A 23,639-nucleotide genomic window follows, 5' to 3' on the forward strand; every position below is an offset into this window, starting at 1 on the left:
ATTTCACATTTTCAAATCTCTCATCCACAGTCGTAACCTTCCATGTCATTAAACTATCCATTAGGTTTGCTAGCATCCTGGCTGCGTTTTGTGATATGACGATGAGGGATGCGCGAAATCTTTCACCATCATAAGGGGGGGGGCGCGTCTTAAAAAGTTTGAGAACCACTGTTCCAAGTTAATACTTCCTATATTATTTTTTATGTTTAATTTTGCTGCGCGACAGCCCGATCTCAAGGCCCACGCAGTTTAAAAGGTTTCAACTGCTAAACATCACAGAAATCCTCAACGAGATTGACGTAACTCGGATCGCGAGTGAGATTTCAGATTGGCTACTCCTGTTTTAATTATTTCAGGGATGCGCTTATAAAAAACGATTCGCTCGAGTCTTAGAGGTAGATTCGTTCTGTGTATGCGTATAATTGGGGTATTATTATTTTATCTACACCTGCGTGTTTGAAGCAAACATGGTTATGGTGCTGTCAGCATTGTGTGTTCTGGAATTTAGGCAAAAGTGGAATCAGTAAATTTATGAACAGATCGTTGCTCACAGATTTAAATTTCAATCCCGTTCTAAGAATCGGGATAACCGACTTTCATCTCTATAGTTTTGACAAATTGGTTATTGAGGTCGGCCAGCCAGCCTATGAAATCTCGTGACTATGTTTCTGACGCGTGTACGATATCACCAAAGCAATGTTTGTTTTGTTTTAAATAAGCACATATACTATATCCATGCCCTCACTATATAATCAAATACCAATATTGCGTTTTGGTTTATAATCCCAATTTTATATAGTGCGGCCCGCGAATGGATTCAGATGTTGAATGCGGCCCGCGAGCTCAAAAGTTTGCCCACCCCTGACGTATGGTAACCCTACTTTGCGGACTTATAGCATACATGACTAATCTACGTCGGTTAGTAATCTAGGCCTAGACCATGGAAAACTGAATGGGTTTCAGTTTTCCATGCCTAGACTTATGCAGCAAAAATAAGACTTGAGTGTCATGTTAGGGAATTCACTGAATAGATATCCTTATTCAAAAACCATGATCCGTATCGTGTCAAATTGAAGGCTTTTTTCAACTGATCTGCGAACATTAATATGTACAAGATACCCAAATTTTTGAAGGATAATAGAAGTAAATTGATTGTGAAGTAAATGCTATCTCGACCTTAATAAGTGTAATCGACTTAGCACCAGAGGTGGTCAGTAACGAAGTACTTCTACTTTTTCGAAGTACTCAAGTAGTTTTCCTCTACTTCTGGTACTTACTCAAGTACATCTAATTTTCGCTACTTCTACTTCGTAATATTTTGTAATCCACTTACTTACTTTTCGCTATTATCAGTTTGTCAAGTAGAAGTAGATTAACCCTCTAATCAGGAAGATAGCCTAAAGAGTTTCGGGGTTGTTTTCATGGAATATCAACATTTAATTTTTATAAAAGTTGAGCAACGCCCAGAATTTTCGTCGCGCTTCGCGCTCAGTGGATACGGAGTGGCCAGCATGATTTCACGAAAGTATCGGTGAATATAATTTAGGTGGCGGGTTGGCGTGGTTCCGATCACACCGCATTGTCGCCCTTCGCAAATATCAAATCACAGTATATATGGCTCATCATAACGTTTGAAACAAATGTTTCGCAATCTAGCATTTGCTTATCAAATCGTAATCGTAATATTTTGTGATCTACTGCAGCAATTAGAGCTTATTGTCTCTGATGATCTGGATAAAGTACAGCTAACCAATCGTCTTGGTGCTCGGCTATACAATACTTATTTCGAGAAGCTGTTGCCTTGGGTGAAGTTCTTCGTAACAGATATATGCTCAATACAATCGGTTTATTCAAACGTTGATGCAGTAAGTAGCGTATAGAGTCTCAATCAATAATCCTAGTAAAGTAATCCTCTAACACGTGTTACATACACTTATATAGAAGTCTCGACTCTCGAGTAATCACAACAAGAAGTAGTTTCTTATCCGAGACATAGCGAAATATCATGGGCGAGTGATCACAGCTGGATAGCTGCACTACTTACTTACTTTTCGTTATTTTCAGTAGAAGTAGTTTAATCCTCCAATCAGGAAGATAGCCTGAGCAATTTTGGGGCTGTTTTAACGGAGTATCAACATTTAATTTGCATAAAAGTCATGAAATAGGCTACCCAGAATTTTCGTCGCGCTTGGCGCACAGTAGTTATGGAGTGACAGATATGTTTTAACGAAAGTATCACTGAATATAATTTGAGTAAAGTTGAGTAAAACCCAAAATTATCGTCGCGCACAGTGGATATGTAGGGATCAATATGATTTCACGAAATTATCGGTGAATAGAATTTGAGTAGCGGGTTGCGTGGTTCCGTTCACACCGCATTGCCACCCATATGAAATATTTCATCACAGCCCATCATAACGTTTGAAACTGATGTTTCGCAATCTAGTATTTATTTATAATATAGTAATCTAGCAGTCCATGGCGTGTCCTAATCTGGAAAAGTAGACTCTGACTCTTTTTTAGCTTTAGACCTGTTTTAGCATACCACCTTTGAAACTTTCTGGATTAAAGACATGAAAAACATTTTCCGCTTTTAAAAGTAGCATATTTATATTTCTCTTTCAATTCCCAGTATCATACTTTGAGTTCCAATTAGTTTCAGTTCTCTTGTCTCGGGAATATACATGTTGAAATATGAAAGCAAGAGTAGAAATGCCTGAATTTCCGTAAATAAAGCTACACAATATGGCATTTTTACGATCCAACATATTTTTTATTAACGTTTACTAATCGTGCAAAGTATTTGCACCGTATCCTATACAACTTCTCCGTATTGCTCTTCGACTAAAATACGGGCTTTAGAATATGGGGGAGGGCACCATACCATGATATTTTCTAAAGGGGGCTGTTCGAGTAGACAGAGGATTAGTATCGCATTTCCATATCAATACTGTCATTTTCATCCCATGATGCGGACGAAAGCTTGTGCTGTCAAAAATTGGCTGGTATGCATCAAAATGAATAAAGCTCTGCACCTTTCGCAGAGCTAAATTTGCAGCTTTTGACAATCCATGCGAATGAATTACGATCGTTTTCGCAACTACTTACTTACTCGAGTAGATTTAAAGTCAGTCAATTCTACTTCTACTTCAAGTAGTTTTAGGTTGCTCGTGGAAGAAGTACTTCTACTCGTACTTGAGTAGATTTTTTCGTCGCTACTTCTACTTCTACTTGAGTAGCTTTCTTGACTACTTTGACCACCTCTGCTTAGCACTGACATTTCATTCGTGTGGACTGTGGAGGCTCATGTGCATCACATGCATCGCTGGTTCTCTATCAAAACATTGAGTGCGGAAGGAAGGAGGGGCTTCTTGGAGTCGGAGGCACGGTCGCACAGAACTTCAGTGTACAATTGAATTTGAATAGAGTATTCATATTGGAAAGGAACCCGAATATTTTCGGTTGACAGTCGTCGTTTTTCGCATATAAATGCAAATATGCAATCGGCTTAGTATTCGGATATCTGGTTTGATGCAATGCTGCCATAGTGAAGAGTCACGAGTTCGTTTATAAAAAAGTTTGCCGCCATCCGAATCCGTGAATCAGATGAATGTATTGCCATGCATACACGAATCCAATTCAACCCGCGCAACGGGTTATCTCTCTCACATAGCAGTAGCAGGTAATGTCGTTAACGGAAATACATTGCGATTTGTTCTAAACAACACAATGCGGGCCTGCGGGGTTTATGCCGATACATACCAAACCGAATTCTAGGTATACCGCATACCTAAGAAAATGTCTAGGTATGCGTGGCATACCCAGGTTCGGCGCCTATGGTACGCAGTGTATGCAGTTTTATAGATAACTAGTTATTTATGGTTTGTTCCAGTTTGTTAAATCATGAGATTAACACTAAATTTTTATGCGCCGCGATTTCCTTAATCCTGGGTTGATAAATCCTGACGAACGCGATAATCGACTTTATTGCTAATCCAACTTTATTATCTCCGCCCTCAAACTAAAAAGAAACACGTAGGCCTATAATGATGATGAATGATGATCATGCGGATTGCGCACAGATCCTTCGGTATATTTTTCAACTTACAAATTACAGGTCTACTCTGTATATTGTAGGTAATCGTTGATCATGGTGCAAATTGAGTGTGCGAATGTGGAGAAACATGCGGTGAAGATGATGGCGGAATTAAATCGAATGAAACGGGAAAATGATCATTGCGATTTCATAATTGAAGCTGGAAATGATGTCTATTACACACACAAAAATGTATTGTCGGCTGGCTCAGATTATTTTAGAGCCATGTTGAAACATGACACGAAAGAAAGTCGTGAAGGAAAAGTCGTTTTCAAAGATGTCGATTCTCATTGTGTAAAAAATTGCATAGACTTCATATATTCTGGTAAATTTGTGGTTCCGGATGACAAGGTCAATGATTTTCTGTATGTCGCAATCATGATGCAGTTGGACGATGTGAAACAAGCCGTGTCTGATAGTTTGGCCGGATCAATTACGATTCAAAATTACTTGTCTATGAGAAAAGTTGCTGACATGTATGGGCTGGATGCCGTTTGCTTAAATTGCAAAACATTTTTTCGCGATAATATCATGGAAATTTCAGACCTGTCTCAGTTTGGGTGTGCGGAAAAGAATGATATCATTAGTGTTACAAAGTCAGAAAAATCAAAATTGAGTGAGGAAGATAAGCTGATGGTATTACTAAAGTGGGTGGAGAAAGATCTAAAGAATAATCATAGTCTGCATGATTGTCTCGAATTACTCAGCTTTGATGAGATGCCCGCTTCATTGTTGAAAAATCTGTTAGAAACGCATTCCATTATCAGCAATGACTTTGAGCTGTATAAGTTGATTAATGGTCATCTTATGAAAGCAACAGTAAAGGCGAACAAAGAGAAAGAGGGTGATGAATTGATTCTTCTATTTGATACGAACACAAATTGTATCCGATCCTTCAATCCCATGACCGAAAAAGTGGAGAAGTTCCATGATGAAAAGTTCATGCATTTGGAGAATTTCGTCTCGATTTGTCTCGACACATACATCTATGCTTTATGTCAGGATAAATCTGTTCATCGACTCAATTTCCGAAGCAAAAACTCACAATGGGAAAGTATGAAAGAAATGATTTTTACCCATGGAATGTATCCTTGCTCAGTTGTTTTGTCGGGATCGATATTCGTTATTGGAGGAAGTGCTGGCTGTAAACCAGACAGCATTTTCGAAAGATTTGACCCCTCAGTAAATCAATGGTTCCGATTAGAATGGTTACCGAAAGCAATTCGTTCAACAAGTCTCGTAGCATTGAATGATTCCATCTATTGTATTGGAGGTCTGGGACAAAATTATAAGCCGGTTTCATCATTCTCCAGATTCACTCCATCCTCATCAGAGTGGGTTGACCTCCAACCAATGAGATATTCTGTGTATGCGAACGGTGTTGCTGCAGTTGATCAAAAGATATTTGTGGTCGGTGGGTGGGTAGGATCGAAGTATCTCAACAACGTAGAATGTTACGACGTTACTTCAGCACAGTGGACTTCACTGTCATCTATGAATTGTAGCTATGCTGCTACCATTGCTTATCACATGGGAAACTGGATTTTTGCGGTTAGACTTGGAAAGAACTCTCATCATATTGAGAAATACGATGTACTACACAACAAATGGTATAAAGTGGAACTAGAACTGGCGAAAAACTTCACTCTTTACAAAAGCGCAATTGTTAAGTTGTAGCGATCGTATACTGGTACAAATATGAATTGAATATTTTAGCCTACTATAAAGTATATAAAATTGGGCGGTAGGGGGGCGCTGAAGGCAAATGGGGGTGATGTAGGTTTAGTAGGAAACTTCTAACGTAGTGTTGAAACTATTGATAAATATAGGAGCTAAAAATGCAAAATCCATTTAGTCAGGGCAATTTAGGGTCGTCTCTCTATTTAATCGGCAGTACTGGAATTTGAACAGTTATTGTTCACTGCAAGGTGTGACGGCTTTTCAGGACAAACTGTCTTGCGTGATTATAATATCTGTTTCAGACGATCGTGGAATTTCGACAGTGCTGCAACTGTGGCCTTAGGCACGGCGTTCTGGTTGCGAGAAACGATATCGCTTCTACTTGACGGGCATCTTTTCTGAAACCTATGAGTAGAATATATCCGTTCTAAGCAATGATGAAACCTGGTAAAGGTGAAAGTGGAACTGTCTGGATTCAGTGATAAGCCCGTGATGTTTGTTTGTTTGTGAAACACTATTGCGGAAACCTGCTACACTCCACATACTTTCACTGCGGTAGCATGCAAGGCGACTCTGGCTGCTTTTGAGCATAATCCTGTTGGAAATTCTCATTGATTTTGACATTGATGTTGCGCCTTCTTCAATATGGATGTACTTCATATCAATATTCATCCATCAATCAACCATCTCAGTCTCAACATTAATTCTGATTTCATGCAATTATTATATATAAATATTGATGCAGTATGGTGCTTTAAAATCAATATAACTTGATCATGTAGGAAATTTTATAACAAGTAGTTTTCTGCTTTGTAGCCTACATATATTTCTATCAGTAGCTGATTGATGTTCCTCGTTCATGCTATTGCCCTTACTTAGCTTATACCATACTTATATATTGGTGGTAATATTTTGAAATCAGTAATCTGATGGTTTTGAATTGACCCTGTTACCTTTGTACATTTCAGAACAATGAATAGCTGCTAATATTTGGAAAATACTTCGAAAATGTAGATATCGTATGGTAATGCTCCGTTTTTTTTATTCCATAATGGATCATAGCGGCATTTGGTTTTATTTCAAACCAAAATTTAAAAGCAACTATTTGCAACGAAGATATTTTCGCAAAATCAAATGTAATTATACTTATGACAATTTTTCAACTATAAGTCACATAGGATTTAAATAAGCGTCCGAGTATTTATACGCATTACGCAACAGTACTAATTTTTAGTACCAGGTCAACCCTGCTTTGTTGTGTGTTTGAAGAACTCCTATACTATTTTAATGCCATATGTGTGTGTTACACAGTAATGCAATTAATAGTAGCCTATATACATTGGTGCTGGATGCAGGTATGCCGCGCCTAAAACCTTCCAGTCGATACTAAAAAAAGTCTTTCATCGTGAGATGAACACGATTCCAAATTGTATTTCGTTGTATTTCGGCTCATTATTTTCTTCTGCACATGTCAATTGCCCCGTGCGACCCAGGCTGTGTGTACAAGACTATTCAGCGACAGTCATTTCAAAGCCTGGATATATAAATATCAAACATTGCAGCCACTATACCGCAGAATTAATTTTAAGATTCTATCATCGACAATCATTTTAGCAGCGCACTTGACATAGTCGTATGTTACTCGCAACGTTATATGTCTTGGTGTCTCAACAAGCTTGGAAACACCCTGTGCCGAAATGCTGGTTCCTATTAGTCGCGCACCAACAGGCTGCAGAGTGCACACCCCTAGACTAAACTCTCCCAACATACACATATGATATTATAGTGCCGTCCTCACACAATTGCTAATACATTTGCAATCATTTCTGTATAATAAGCACAGATTGTATCATTTTGTAAGACTCTATTGTATGATTTGCGAATGCTGAGCTGAGCTTCGTACATTTTGAAAACTCCTGTGCAATTTTTTGATACAAACACGACTATAAAATGTCGTGTGTGTCAAATCATCTCGTGTGCCAACCAACCCCTGATATAGGCTACGTCATATATATGTTGGTTTAACAACACAAGTAAATTTGCATGATCCGAGGATGGGCATTGTCAGCATGTCCTTGACCCTAATAAATGGATGTTACTTGCTATATTTGAACATATTTCCAACCTCCTTTCTTTCTTGACTAGGTACTGCTGAGTACGCGTCTGCGAGTAGCTGGACTTGGCGATGCAATTGGTTTCCGCTCTGTGGAATAGTTTTGAAATAGATAATGTGAGGTAGGTGTGCACAGTACAATGTATAGTAGGGTGGAGTGCAAAAAAGAAAAATTTGAATTTCAAAAAGTGCCTTTGACATTTGGTCCCAAATCTCGAATGAATTACTTCTATCATAATTTCAGGTTCTTGCACCCTCTAGTGGCCGTGCAATTTCACCGAACGAGCCGAAAATAGCTAATTTTGCCATATCTTAATAACCGCTTATGCTGGAAGGCTAATTTTCGGCTTAAAATCTGCGAAAGCAGCCTGTTTCTATCTCACTTCCATAGAACTTTGTCTTGAAAATGTACAGAAAAAAAGTTACAAGCAAATGATTGATTTTTAGACCGCCATTCAAAATGTCGGTTTGTTTTACCAAGTTTGCAATGATAATTTGCCTTTTACAATTTGTTACATTAGAGCTTTAATAACAAAATCTTGTTTGGCCGGACCTACCAGTTAATTTTTATATCAGCCCAGCATCATTTTGATGAGGAAGAGAGAATGATTGAACTTTTATCATATTACATCTTCACAAACCTTTATGTCATGAACTTGGTGGAACGGGTATCTTCCGTTCAACTCTACAACAAATGATAGGCCTAGATTGTTCAAAATGTGAATCAGTTACAGTAAATCAGCTATATAATATATATATACCTCATACCTGTATGTTTTGTTGAAAATACCTGTATGTTTTGTTGAAAATGATGATTTTCCATAACACTTGAGACATAGTAAACTGTTTTATATATTATAGCCTACATATTGTGCAAGCTTCTGTACTCATCTTTGGAATATTCTGGAACTTTGATAGTCAACCTCAAGTGTGACAGTAGGAGTGATGATAACTCATTTTAAAAGTGTTCTGGGATATCTTGGAGTTTATCATATAATTATCTGGTATATCGGCATTAAAACTGACTCCTCCTTGAGCACTGTGCAGTGTCAAAGGTCGCTGACTGAATGAACAGAACAGGTTGCTGCAATATACGCTGCTTTGTGTGTGAATTGAACCTTTATTGTCTAGTATAAGTACAGATTCAGAATTTCATCATGTTCGACTTATAGCAGATTGTGGTTTATGTACAAGTAATAACAAGAAAAAGATCCAAATCTGCTGTTGCTTGCAAGAAGTTGCACTGTGGAGAAACTTTTCGAAGTGTTGATGGTTTTCCTTCTGGAATACTTCCAACTAAAGGACAAGTGAATGAGGGTATGCTCAACTTTGATCACTTAAGTTGTGATCAAACCACTGTCTTCAACTGTCTTCAGTTGGGAGTATTCCAGAAGGAAAACCATCAACACTTTGAAAAGTTTCTCCACAGTGCAACTTCTTGCAAGCAACAACAGACTTGGATCTTTTTCCTGATAACAATATGTCAATTACTTGTAGTACTTGTACATATGATAAACCACAATCTGCTGTAAGTAGAACATGATGAAATTCTGAATCTGTACTTATACTAGACAATATCAGTTCAATTCACACACATAGCAATGTATATTACAGATACCTTTTCATACAGGCAGCGGCCTATGATACTACACATGGAGGAGTCAGTTTTAACATCAATAAACCAGAGTATTTTATGATCAACTCCAAGATACACCAGAAACCAGAACACTTTCAAACTTAGTTATCATCACTTCTACTGGGAGACTTGAGGTTGACTATGAAAGTTCCAGAATATTCCAAAGATGAGTAGATCAGCTTGAACAATATGTATAAACAGTTTGACAATGTCTCAAGTGATATGAAAATCATCATTTTCAACAAAGCATACATGAATATATAAATTATATAGCTGATTTACTGCAAGTGATTCACTTTTTGAATCTTGGCCTATCGTTTGTTGTAGAGTTGAACAGGAAGATACCCCTTTCACCAACTTCATATCATAAATCATCATATCATGTAATATGATGAAAGTTCAATCATTCTCTCTACTGATCAAAATTATGCTAGGTTGGTATAAAAATCAACCCATTGGTCCACCAAACAAGATTTTGTTGTTAAAGCAGCAATGTAACAAATTGTAACATGCAAATTGGCATTGCAACCTAGGTAAAATCAACCAACATTTTAATGGCGGTCTAAAAATCAATAATTAGCTTGTAACTTTTTTTCTGTACATTTTCAAGACAAAGTTCTATTGAAGTGAGATAGAAACATGCTGCTTCCGCAGCTTTTAAGCCCAATATTAGCTTTCTAGCATAAGCGGTTATCTAGATATGGCAAAATTAGCTATTTTCGGCTCGTTCGGAGAAATTGCACGGCCACTAGAGGGTGCAAGAACCTGAAATTATGATGGAAGTAATTCATTTGAGATTTGGGACCAAATATCAAAGGCACTTTTTGAAAGTCAAAATTTTCTTTTTTTCACTCCACCCTAATGTATAGTTGATTTATATCTTCATCCTTTGATTTAATGTATGATTTGGATTTCCTTTTGATTCTAATTCTCGAAATTCAGATATATTGTCGTTGTAGGATCAGATTAGCTTAGGTCCATTTTTCACATTTTGAGTAAATCAAATCTTTTGGCATGGTTATGTTCAAAGAAATGTGGCAAACAAAATCATGACAAATAAGTGAACCAAAGAACAGGGCTTTGTAGTCGGAGTTTCGCTAACTTTTTCCTTAATGGAGTCGGAGTCTCAAAAATCTTTTAGTCTTCCTTGGACTCGGAGTCGTGAAATAAATACTAGCTGGAGTGGGGGTCAGAGTTTGTGAAAATGCTCCCGACTCCAACTTCAACTTCTTTAATATGAACTTAAGTACTTGCAAAGATCTCTTAAAATTACTCATGCCGGTAATACAAATTGATATAGGATTTGTATGTACCAACTCAACAATCACTGTTATTAGTAACAATATTGGTAACATTGGACATAATTGGCAAATTGCACTTCAGTTGCGTTGAGGATGAACATTGCAAGATGCATCTTTGTGACCAACGTAAAATTGCTGATACAATCAGAAATCAGTGCAATTTTATTAATAAGTAGCTCGGACGCTAGGGTCGAACAAATATTTGATGAAGAGTGTAAACACAGTCCCAGTCCATGAATGCTTGACTAAATGCATGTGGACATAGGCTATTTGATTACGCCGTGAATTTCGTTTCTGACCACCGTTTGTTAGTAGTGAGAGAGAGTGTATGCTTGTCAACAGCATAGTGTGTAGTGATAAAATTTGGACGTCTCTGTAATAGTTGCTGATTAATACACCACACAAGAGCTACACTTTATTGTTTGATCCACATTTTAACTATACCGGATGAGATATATATCATATTTGAATGAGTCGTACATATTAGAGTCTATGATATATAAACTTATAAAATATGAAAAAAGAAAGGATGTTTCAAAAGAAATACTTCCGACTCCACAGCCCTGCCAAAGAAGATGAAAATTGAATTGCAAAATGAACATTATCTAGCCTACTCTGATTTCACATCGACGATATATTCTCATCTTCCGTTATGCTTAATATAAGTACCGGTAGTTGATATTTGATACTTCATGTAACAGTGGTACGAATTGTTCACCTAATGTAACTAAAGTTGATTCGTACATCAGTAGTTCAACATATACAGTTGGTCATTGTTCACTCTTTCAGTGTCAAACTGATGTGCGCAGATTAATTGATCAGGGTATTTCACTGTTTTCGATAAACTGTATTTTGGTGGGACCAAGCCTTATTCCACAAATTGATTATCCCTGCATTGTTGTCCCTTGGAGCTGCACATATAGCTACAGTTTTTTTCAAATTAGAATAGGAAGAAACAAGAAGATTTTTATCCGCTCCAAATTAGAGTAGAATTATGATTTTTTCTGCACATTTTTTACAAAATAGATCCAAATTCAGAATTACTGAATTCGCAAAATTTTGAAAATTAAATAAAATTTCGATTTACAAAGTACAAAAATCATGTTCAGTTCACGTCAAATTGGACTTCATTCTCAGAAGCATGAGAATAGCAAATGTCTGTCCAGCGAGCTAGGCTCTTTTCTCAGTGCGCAGATCTCTTGCAGCAATTTCGGAATACCTGAATTAGATTAGAATTACAATGAGAGCATAGTTACAGGTTCCAAAAATTATATTAGAATTAGATGACCGTAACACGGTGACTCTGACCAAAAACCAATGTTTGTTTCTATTGCCAGTATCGAACAACATATCAATGTATGAGTATTTCGAGCTGTTGTTTATGAATGATCTGCATCAGTAGAGTGCTTTTATGGCAAATTCGATCTTTAACACAACATTTTAACATACTTGAACATAATTATTATTATCATAACGGGTGAGGTAAGAAATTCCACCCTAAATTTTGTATGCTGTAACTTTTGTTTGGTGTACATAGAAATGAAGCATTTGAGGCGTGTTCCTTTCTTTCGCCGACAAAGACTATGCACATGACAGCATTTATTGGGTTTCCTGTTCGAAATTACAGTTCGTTATCTAAAAATTCACAAAATACTCTCGTCGATCAATTTTTTCATTTTTAGGCTATTAAATGTCTGGGGTAACATTGACCAGCTATCTACGGTCAGCTAACATGAGTCTTTTTTACGTTAAGATTAGTCTTAGTATCAGTATTAGTATCAGTATCATCGAAGGTAATTAAACGTCAACGAAATATGAAATAAAACCAACAATTTACTCTAATTAGTCAAACTATACAACTCGAATTATGTAGTTTTCCAAGTCTCTCTGTGTTATTGACAGATTGTTGAAGACGATGATGAAGCAGTTTGCGAGAACAAAATTCGAGGACGAATTCGACAAGTGTGAGGAAGCCGCAGAAAAATTCCAGGCCGTACTGTTGCACTTCATGACATACAACGGACCGCAGACGATCAAAGACGTCATTCACACCATGCGACAAGTAAGAGTATTTGCAGCATATGGACCTAATGCAGTGGTTCTTGACCACGGATCCATGGATCCCTTGGGAGTACGAATCAGGGTTGTAACCGAGTCACAAGTCAATCTAACTTCTATATTTTTGACTCGAGTCAAGTCCGAGTCATGGTATTGTGACTCGAGTCCGAGTCCAAGTCAATGTGTTGACTGCTCAGTTTCCAGTTACAATCTTGTTAAACTCAATTTTCTATAACTCTGTTTGATGATATTGGATGGTTCGCGTTTATAATATAATACTAACTTTCCTCGCTTTTAGCAGTTTCTGGTCGCGTTTTCAAGTACCAGTTCCAATAGACGAAATCCCAATTGGGTGGTTACTTAACTATTCTTCGAAATTATAATGAAATGTCGGTCTTGGCCGTCTGTGTCTCGAGTCGTATGGCTTGGTCCGAGTCATGCGCAATGGCTCGAGTCCAAGTCGAGTCAATACACAGATAGCCTCGAGTCATTACAACCCTGGTATGAATGACTAAAGTAGGGGTACGAGATGCAGTGTGTATTTATACGCTATTTAATGACCCAAATTATTTTGAAAATCAACATAGTTTAATATTATTGATCGGATATCTTTCGTTGAAGGAGAATGGTTGCTTCCAATTTGGTCGCCTTCCGCAAGATAATTATAATGATAGTAGGCTAATAATAGTAGTGTTAAGTAAATGAGTGCTGTCCTGCCTATTCGTAATTATGAGAGAATGGTGACTATCACACACCCGACTTTTGGCGCCGGCCGTAAAATCCGTCCCGGAGCACACACCAAGATCTTTGACATTTTGGCACACATGCGACTAAGTAAACTGCATTGGCAAAGAGATCTGCGGCGATAAACATTTGAACCCTAAGTACACATCACGTTAGCGAAACTTTCAATTTATTGATATCTACAGTCGATGAAATAGTTCCTGTCCCTGAAATTCACAGAAATTGTGTGGAAAGCCGTACGGGGACCCAAGCATGGTTGTAACCAAGTCGCAAGGTTCTGAGTCACAAGTCAATCTGACTTTTATAGTTTTGACTCGAGTCATTTTCAATTCACCAGCGAGTCCAAGTCTGCTAGTTGTGCGTCGAGTCCGAGTCATAGTGTTTTGACTCGAGTCCGAGTCCAAGTCATTATGTTCACTGTTCAGTTTAAATCGGTTCAACCCACATTTGTGAATCTGCTCGAGTGATATAGAATGGCTCGCATTCATAATATCGTAATTTTCTCAGTCTTCATAATTTCTGGCCCTATTCTCCAAGGATCAGGACCGATAGACGAAATACCAATCATGTGGTAACTTTACTATTCTTAGAAGTTACAACGAAATGTCTGTCTTGGCCGTTCTAGTCTCGTGTCATATGACTTGGTTTGAGTCATGCACAATGACTCGAGTACAATTCGAGTCGTTTGGCCTGTCCTGTCTCGATTCTAGATAGGGGGTACGAGAAACATTAATTACAGCTCAAGAGGTTCGACCTACGGCCAATCAGATTGACCTTCCACATAAACATCACTACTATACAATAATTGAAGAATCAAATCCCCAATACTATATGTAGGAGCTGTTATGACCTTCCGGGAACCCCTGTTACGAACCACAGGGTTCCTCAGATTAGTAGTAGCTAAGAAAACCAAGCCTAATGTCTTGTGCCATGTTTTAGGCTGCCTACGTGCACGATATACAGTACATCATTATCGACAACTTGCAATTCATGATGGGCGCTATGTTGCAGAGCAACGATCGTTTCATGGCGCAGGACCTCTTGATCGGAGAGTTTCGAAGGTTCGCGATCGCAGAACATATTCACGTGAGTTGCAAAACTGCCTTGTGTAATTTCTTATTGATATCTGATTGGTGGTAGAGAATTTAAATATTGAAGACGACAGTACGTTGACATTAATGTTTATTTACTCAAAGGACTTTTCGTGTGCCTCTTATAAAGAGTTGCCAGCATGATAATGGACATACTACGAATATGACATTATATAGTTCTGTCCTTCATGTTTCTGTGGCATAGGCCTATACACAGACTCATGATATATTTCCACACGATCTGCACATATGCATACCATTAATGCATGATGTGGATATGCCGCTGTACAAGAAGATGCGGATGCAGCCTTGTAACGCTTTTTAAGACTCGCACCACCCCTCCACGCTATCCCAGGAATGCTAATAGCCAAGTGGGGAAGCCACGGATGCCATTTTTAATGCATGTCTTTGGTCTGACCCGGCCGGGGATTGAACCCACGGCCTACTGATTAATAAACCGGACGCTCCACCATTACGTTATCTTGTTGGAAGAATTTGTTCTGCATTATAAAGCACTAGTGCTGCAACGTTTTTCAGATGAAATCGTTTATAATGCATTGCATTCTTCAGCACAAAATGCTTGAAGTGTGTCCAATACAAGTGAATTAATATAAATGACCACTTTATCCTTACCTTTCTGACCAGACTTGGATAAGGTAATTCTAAGGATTAGATAATTCTAGTTGGTCGTATCAGACTGATTGTAGTGAGATGCTGGTAATCTAATTCTAATCTTATTTGTTAAATGTTTCTACGCTCTAATTCTAACTCGATTTTAATCTGTGCTTTCCATGAAAATGTTAATGTCACACCTGTATTCTGCGAAACGATCCACGCTTGGTGTACAGACATTTGCCGTTCTCATGTTTCTGAAAATGAAATCTTGTTTAATAGAAACTAAACTTGATTTTTGTTGTATTTGTTCTAATTCGGAACTTACTTTAATTTCCACGTTTTCTGAATTCAGTAATTCTAATCTAATTAGGAAAAGTCAACAATCCACTAGTTGTCCAACTAGCCTTCTAGCCCAGCCTTTCTAGTATCCGCTTTTTAATGGACAGGTAACAATCGTCATACATCTAAGGAAGATCCCGGGCTGCCGTTACAGATATCTTCTATTTTCGGAACGGCCAAAGCCACTCAGGAAGCCGACAACGTGCTGATTCTGCAGCAAGTTTCCAACGTTCACGACGGCGTCACGCGAAGGAACAGGTAGTTAAGTATTTGTAGCTTTGAAGACTATATCGTGACTTCTGAAACCTATTATATTATGGTACGCTTTCTTAACAATCACGATAACGATTATGAAACGGAAATTGCTAGTTTCCCAGACTTGTACAAATAACCAATCTAGTTCGTCGACAGTCAAGTAACTGCTGTTTTTTTAGTTGGTTGTTACAGTTCTAGTTGCGGCTTTTAACGGATTGTCACCGACGGGTTTTTTCGTAAAATTTTGCATCACTTTTCTAAACTGTAAAACACGACCTCAATGGGATGCGAAACCAACAAGTAAAATATGGTTGGAATCACAATGTCAACGCCTTACCAACTACGCCAAGAAGCGAGACGAGAGCAGGTTGACAGAGCGTGTACATTAGGGTTGCCCAAAATTTGGAAAATCGACACTAGGCTTAAAAGAAGCTCACAGGAAGGCCGTTATGATTTCGTACAAATCGTTTGAAAGTAGCTGCCGAAGAATGGGCGTGCCACCGACCATAGAACAGCGAGAAGACTAGTAATCAAGAAACCACGGCTCTTGATTGGCTAATTGGCTATGCTTCAATGACCACGGCAGCAGCAGCTTGCTGATTATGTGATCAAGGAGTTTGCCAATTATAATATACTAATTTTCCTCATTTTAGCAGTTTCTGGTCGTATTTTCAAGTACCAGTACCAATAGATGAAATCCCAATATTTTGGTTACTTTACCATTCTTTGAAATTAAAATGAAATGTCGCTCTTGGCCGTCCCAGTCTCTAGTCATGCGCAATGATTCGAATCCAAATCGAGTCATTTCCGTATTTAAAAAAAATGACTCGAGTCAAGTAGAGTCATCAGAAAACCGTGACTCGAGTTATTATGACCCTGTAACCAATGTTCCCTCTAATTTTTCAAGAGTCTGCGCAAACACGCCAACTCACTGCGCAGGCCCTCGGACAACAGTGCGCAACCACCCTCCAATAGGGTGATAAAACTAACTTTAAATGATAATGAAATATCTTCGGGCGTACCCGTTGATATAATGACTTCGTTACATGATGCTATTTCATGACACCCTATCTGCTATGTCAAAAGATATTGAAATCGCCAAAACGTACTAAAGTGAAATACGTACACGATTTCAAATTGGTATTTCTTAACTGGAAAATAATGTTCCCTCGATATGGCATTTGTCTTGTTGCGGTACTCGGATCGCCAGGACAGGAACATTCGGCACCAGCCATTTCGGCGCCCATGGACATGGACAATTACACATATATTTGTATATATCGAAGTTTTCGGTCAGCACCGGGGCAGTCTTTTTCGGCCAAGGTTTTCTCGCTGCTGATCGTTCTGGCACACTTCTTGGATTCGCATGTTACATAGCCTTTAACTTCATATGGCTTGGCGCGTCATGGTGCGGTAATGGCCGACCCCCAACTGCCCATTTCTATAAATCATGCCTAATTTTTGTTGGGAAAGGGTACCCAATAATCAGATATCTTACAATAATAAAATGCGCCTACCGTGAAAAAAAATTCCTGAAAAATTTCAAAAAATACACCATGATTTATGTTAATTCTCGAAATAATTTTGGACCCCCTTCGAGCTCGACCCCTCCAATTTGAGGGTTTGGGGTGCGAAAGTTACGGTCCTGAGTAAATCTTACGCAATGTTCATGCCACGCGAGGAAGACTATCATTCGCTAGTTTCTCGCAGATTAACTTCGAGCTAGCCCATTGTTATTTATAACTTTGGTAAACCATGTTATTTCGCCATTCCCAGAAAGTAATGCGCTATTGAAATGATATCAGTATCGCTCACGTGTACGAGGCCATAATAAAAAAATAACTTCCGTGAGGCGCAGGTGATTGTGAACTATAATTTCTGCACGGAGCGCAATATTTACCTTTGCGGGGCGCGCTTGTACCTCGGTTTCAGACTTCGGCGATAACACTATTTGGCCTTGGCAAAGTTACAGCCTAATTTTCACGAATCTGCGCGCCTGCGTGGTCCATTGGACAACAGGGCGCAACAACTATAAAAAAACATCATTTCTGATTTTTTGTGCGCAGCGTAGATTTTCTGTGCGCAGAGACCGTTTCAGCACTGCGCATATGTGCACGTGCGCAGCTTAGAGGGAACATTGCCTGTAACTGTAGAGCGTTTCACCATAACTGCAGTCTGAGTCGTGCGTCAGAGTCCAACGTTATATTCCTTGGTATTGCATCCCATTGAGGTTGTGTTTTGCAGTTTTGAAAAGTGAAGCGAAATTTTTCGGAAAACCCGCCGGTGCCAATCTGTGAAAAGCGCGAGTAGCTCTAGTTCTGCATTTTAAAAATGATTTAGTTGTAGGACAGTTGCAGCCATAGCTAGCTTAGAATCATCACTGCTACCAGTGGTGTGGGTTTCGAGGATCGTAATCCCGTCCATTTCAAACTCGAAACCCCGTCCTTTGAAATGCTGGTTATCTGAAATTTGCGTTTTTCCGAGTAGTTCTATTTCTAGTTCTAGTTGCGCATTTTGAAAATCCCGGCGACGTTACGTGTCTGATTCAGAATCGAATCACTCGGGTACTCGATTTTGCCCAGCCCTACCCAGTAGTTCGTTGATCGTCAACTAATTTGATCGATCTGTATAATTCTGATCCCTGCGCAGCTACATCGAGGTCGTGAAGAACAGATACGACGGATGTCTCGGCAAAGTCCCCATAAGGTTCGATCGAGATACTCTCTGCATGTCGCTACCTCCCAATGTCGACCCGGCCGAGGAAGAGCTGAAGCAAGTCTTGAAAGTGGTGGAAAACGAAAACGTTGTCAAACGCAACGGCGGCTCAGACATGGTTATGGAAAGCGATGTGAACTATCCCACTTGGGTGCAGTCATGGAGTGACGAGCCAAATGATTGATTCGATTCCTTCAGACTGGGTATAAGCAGTGATGTGTCGAGGCCGTGATTTGGTGCATGCGTATTTCTAGTCAGATTTATGCTTCGTTTACATCAAGCCGTCATCTGTGACCACTGTTTTGTTAATCCTATTTCAACCTGCCTAATTTGAGAAGTGTTATTGCGATAAGTCTGCGTGCCATAAATTCGATTGTTGGTATACAATGTTCTTTCCAATTCTCCTCCTGACTTAGACTCGGACCTGACACAAGTCCAAACTACAAAAGTGATATTAACTTGTGACTCGGTTACAACCTTGGATGCAGGTTATTATTTGCATATACGAATTGTAGATTTCACTACACCAAAGAGTGTATGCCAAGTCAGTAAACACGATTCTGTATTCTCAGAACGGATACCCGTTAGGCTTTTACCATCTGACCCTGTACAGGTCTAGGTTTTCGATTATGTGAGATGTGTCGTTAATGGTCTGTTTTCTCATCAACAGTTCATTGTAAACGATAACGAACATTAATAACATGAAAATAACAACTTATGACTGAATGAAATCATGTTTTAAAGCAATCGCATCTGATTCGTGCTTTGCCGAACTCAAGCCTGTTCCCCAAAACAGCGTCAAGACACAATGCATTCGATTCGCATTTTATTTTTGACGCCATTGTTGTGGATTGTCTTGACCTCAATGACCATCTATACGTCATACTAGATTATGCCTTTCGTGATCGGTATCCCACCGGGACGGATTCAGCCTTCAATAGCCGCGCCGAAACTTGTTGGCTGTTGGCGATTCCCTCGCTTTGCGAATAAGTCATTATTCACACGCCGGTACAATTAGTATATGCGCCATGTTAGAAATGAATGGAATTAAAACGCCCAGAAGACGTTACTCTTACACGCGAATTGAATCATGTCAAAATTCATGAAGATATAACAGATTCTGGGCTGTATAGATTGTTCGTCGTGAAATGTTGTTCTGGTATTGTTTCAAGGCCGATTACTTATTTGAATACAAATAAGATCCCGTGCGCATCATCGTAACATGATCCCCGTGCAAGTTGTTGATTGCTAACACGATCCCGTGCAAGTTGTTGATTGCTAACTCGCTTTCAGTAATTACATCGGCCAATTAGTTACGCTTTCAAAAGCGTACGGAATACAGAAGTCTCTATCGCTAAAGGTATGGCGCATAGAGGCTCATTCTGCCCCCTTTATTCAGTTCTACCCCCTTTTCATCTCGGCTGGCTACGCCCCTGGTGCATACCAATACATAATATGAATTGAATACGGTATAAAGTATATAAAATTGGGCGGTAGGGGGGCGGCTGCGGGCAAATGGGGGCGATGTAGGTTTAGAAGGCAACTGCTGCGTAGTGTTGAAACGATTGATAAATTAAGCAGCTAAATACGCAGTAAAAATGCAAAATCGTTTCAGCCAGGGTTAGGGTAGTCTGTCGTTTAATTAGCTGTACTTGAATTTGAACAGCTATTGATCCCTGCAAGGTGTGATGGCTTTTCAAGACAATATGTCTTGCATGATTGTAATAACTGTTACAAACAATCGTGAAATTTCGACAGTGCTGTGATAGCGGCCTTCTACACGGCGTTCTGGTTGCGAGAAACGATATCGCTTCTACTTGACTTATGAATAGAATATATCCTTAGCAATGATAAAACCTGGTAAAGGTGAAAATGGAACTGTCCGGATTCAGTGATAAGCCCGTGATATTTCACCCAAAGCTTTGCGACACATGAACTGTTCCGTTCATCAAGCTAGCATGATCTACTGGTGCAGCTCGAATGCCCGATTTGATGGAGAAACATAAATCAATCATCTCAGAAAACTCGCTGGCAAAAAAGTTGGCACTTTATTCTTCTTTAGAGGGGTGTTAACTCAAAAAAGTTTATGAAACACTTGTACTAAGCACTACTTTGCGGTAATCTGCATTCAACGAACTTGCACTACAGTAGCATGCAAGGTGACTCTGACCACTTTTGGGCGTGATCCTGTCGCAAATTTTCTTTGATTTTAACAATGAAGTTGCGCTTCCTTCAATATTGATGTTCTTATGAGTATCCATCCAGAAATTAACCATCTTAGTTTCAACATTAATTCTGATTTCATGCAATTATTATGTATAAATATTGATGCAGTCTGGTGCTTATTCTATTGCTTCTTTAAAATGTATATACCGTAACTGGATTATGTGGGAAATTTTATAACAAGTAGCTTTCTGCTTTGTACATATTTCAATCAGTAGCTGATTGATGCTCATTGTTTATGCTAATGCTCTTTCTTAGGTTATACCATACTTATATATAGGTATAAATATATTGAAATCAGTAATCTGATGGTTTTGAATCGACTGCATTACCCCTGTTACTTTTGTACATTTCATAACAATGAATAGACTGTGAATATTTGGAAATTACTTCATAACTGTAGAGATGGTAATGCTCTGTTTGTCCATTATTTCATAATGGATCAGAGCGGCGTTTGGTTTTATTTCAAACCATAATTTAAAAGCAACTATTTGCAACGAAGATATTTTTCGCAAAATCAAATGTAAGTATCCTTACGACAATTTTTCAACAATAAGACACATAGGATTTAAATAAGCTTCCGAGTATTTATACGTATCACGCAACAGTACTAAATTTTAGTACCAGGTCAACCCAGCTTTGAAGTGTATTTGAAGAAATCCTATATTAATTTAATGGCATATGTGTGTGTTACACAGCAATGCAATGAATAGTAGCCTATATACATTGGTGCTGGATGCAGGTATGCCGCGCCTAACTAGTAAATTTTTTGGGTATGCGGCATAACCACAATTTTGTTAGGCATGATTCTGCTCAAACTAGCTGGTGAATTATGCGATTCAGAGTTAAGCAATGTATTTTAGTGTGCATGCTGCTGCTATGTGAGCAAGTTAGTAACAAATTCAGTGAGCATAAGTACTTGAGCGTGAGTAATTCGAAGATGTGACGCGAGATAACAAGACTGCAACTGCAACCTTGATATATCTGAGACGTTGATTTCTAGTCGCGCTGGAAATTCATCTCTCTGTTGGACTAAATGCTTTTAATTAATAAGAATGAAAATTCAAAAGTGCTCTGCACAGCTGGAGATCTCGTTGCAATCTTGATCTCCTGTGGGGATGTGTGAGTGTTCACTGTTCATTTGTATGGCAGAAGGAGTGTTTTGTTTATAATATGATACGCATATGGCAGGGTAGCCAATCACACTTTTATACTTTTGACTCGAGTCAAGTCGAGTCATTTTCAATTCACCACCGAGTCAAGTCGAAGTCAGCAATCAGAGGGTCGAGTTCGAGTCTTGGTATTATGACTCGAGTCTGAGTGCAAGTCATTGTGTTTACTGCTCGGTTTCTAGTTAAAGCATTGTTAACCCACTTTTTATAACTCTGTTTGGTGATATCGAATGGTTCGCATTTATAATATACTAATTTTCCTTACTTTTAGCAGTTTCTGGTTGCATTTTCAAGTACCAGTACCAATTTAGACGAAATCCAAATAGTGTGGTAAATTTACTATTCTTCGAAATTACAAGGAAATGTTGGCCTTGGCCGTCTGAGTCTCGAGTCATATGACTTGGTTTGAGTCATTTCCGGATTTTGCGAAAATGACTCGAGTCGAGTCGAATCATCAGAAAATCTTTTAGTTTTGTTATATTTATCATTTCAAGCAATCATTCCCAGCAGCTGCTTCTGAAGCTGGCAATGGCATCGGTTATGCCAGTTGTCCTAGCAGTGTGGCTCAAAAAGGTATAAATTTGATTCATGTAATATTTGCTTATGATATTGCAAAAAAAATTTCTGCACTAAAATCAATCTTCAGTGATTGTATTGGTAGTTTCCAAATCCACTGTGCTCGGTAGGCTGCCATAGGCAATAACTGAGACACGCACCAAAGTTTTACAACGATTTGGCTTGATGATGAATTTGCCCACCCCTGTATCATACAACTCGGTTCAATGTCACAAAGCTCTGAAGATTGCGTTACAGATTTCCACTGTCCAAAATATAGGCTATTGGAATCGCTTACACCTTCCAGTCGATACTAGAAGAAAATCGTCTATCGTGAGATGAACACGATTCTGAATTCGTATTTTGCCAAAGAAGATGAAAATCGAATTGTAAAATGGGCATTAGCCTACCCTGATTCCACATCGACGATGTATTTTCCTCCATTGTGCTTAATATAAGTATACCGTACTTGATATTTGACACTTCATGTAACGGTGGTATGAACTGCTCACCTAATGCAGTTATTCATTGTTATCTGATTCAGTGTCAAACTGATGTGTGCAAATTAATTGATCAGGGTATTTCACTGTTTACCTTAACTGCATTTTGGTGGGACCAAGCCTTATTCCACAAATTTGTTACCCCTGCATTGTTGTCCCTTGGAGCTGCACATGTAGCTACAGTGTTTTTTCAAATTAGAATGGAATTATAATCATTGAAAAAAGCTTGGACATTGAATTAAATTTTGAATTAGAAATAGACAAAAAACAAGTTCAAGGGATATCAGATCAGAGTTTATTCTGATATGTGTGAGAATGTGAGTACTCATGTAGCATGTTGAGGAAAACCAGTAATTAGATGAGAATTGAAGTTGGAGCGGGGAAACATTCCACAAATTAAATGGGAAATAGGTTGTCGACGTTTCGCTGTAATTAGCCATCTAGAGTTATCTCTTTATCCAAGTCTGTCCGTGTGCTTGTCAGATTGTTGAAGACGATGATCAAGCCTTAAGCAGTTCACTCAAACACAATTCGAGGACGAATTCG

General features: G+C 38.7%; 2 protein-coding genes and 2 long non-coding RNA genes across 4 annotated transcripts in view; 2 read left to right on the top strand and 2 right to left on the bottom strand.

Annotated features, from left to right (window-relative positions):
• Positions 1 to 23,639, bottom strand: part of LOC145437866 (uncharacterized) — a 430,122-nt gene that overhangs the window by 404,223 nt on the left and 2,260 nt on the right. The gene's annotated exons all lie outside the window — the stretch shown is intronic.
• Positions 4,102 to 6,663, top strand: LOC145437849 (kelch-like protein 31). Its single transcript, XM_080315190.1, has one exon. The coding sequence runs from the start codon at positions 4,151 to 4,153 to the stop codon at positions 5,771 to 5,773; it is 1,623 nt and encodes a 540-aa protein (XP_080171316.1). The 5' UTR covers positions 4,102 to 4,150; the 3' UTR covers positions 5,774 to 6,663.
• Positions 6,894 to 23,639, top strand: part of LOC145437859 (twinkle mtDNA helicase-like) — a 36,998-nt gene continuing 20,252 nt past the window's right edge. Inside the window, exons 1-6 of the mRNA XM_080315210.1 lie at positions 6,894 to 6,912; positions 7,922 to 8,011; positions 12,729 to 12,888; positions 14,568 to 14,718; positions 15,781 to 15,931; positions 18,578 to 20,509. Of these exons, the coding sequence (XP_080171336.1) occupies positions 7,962 to 8,011; positions 12,729 to 12,888; positions 14,568 to 14,718; positions 15,781 to 15,931; positions 18,578 to 18,827 (762 nt within the window). The 5' untranslated portion in view covers positions 6,894 to 6,912; positions 7,922 to 7,961 and the 3' untranslated portion in view covers positions 18,828 to 20,509. The remainder of the gene's footprint in view (positions 6,913 to 7,921; positions 8,012 to 12,728; positions 12,889 to 14,567; positions 14,719 to 15,780; positions 15,932 to 18,577; positions 20,510 to 23,639) is intronic.
• Positions 11,909 to 12,124, bottom strand: LOC145437876 (uncharacterized). The gene is made up of 2 exons (XR_013914766.1): positions 12,046 to 12,124; positions 11,909 to 11,951 (listed from the first exon to the last, which is right to left on the bottom strand). It is a non-coding gene; the product is annotated as an uncharacterized LOC145437876 (long non-coding RNA).

The sequence above is a fragment of the Botryllus schlosseri genome, chromosome 4, assembly GCF_051294905.1.
Source record: "Botryllus schlosseri isolate E-star chromosome 4, Bs_hap1, whole genome shotgun sequence".
Lineage (NCBI taxonomy): Eukaryota > Metazoa > Chordata > Ascidiacea > Stolidobranchia > Styelidae > Botryllus > Botryllus schlosseri.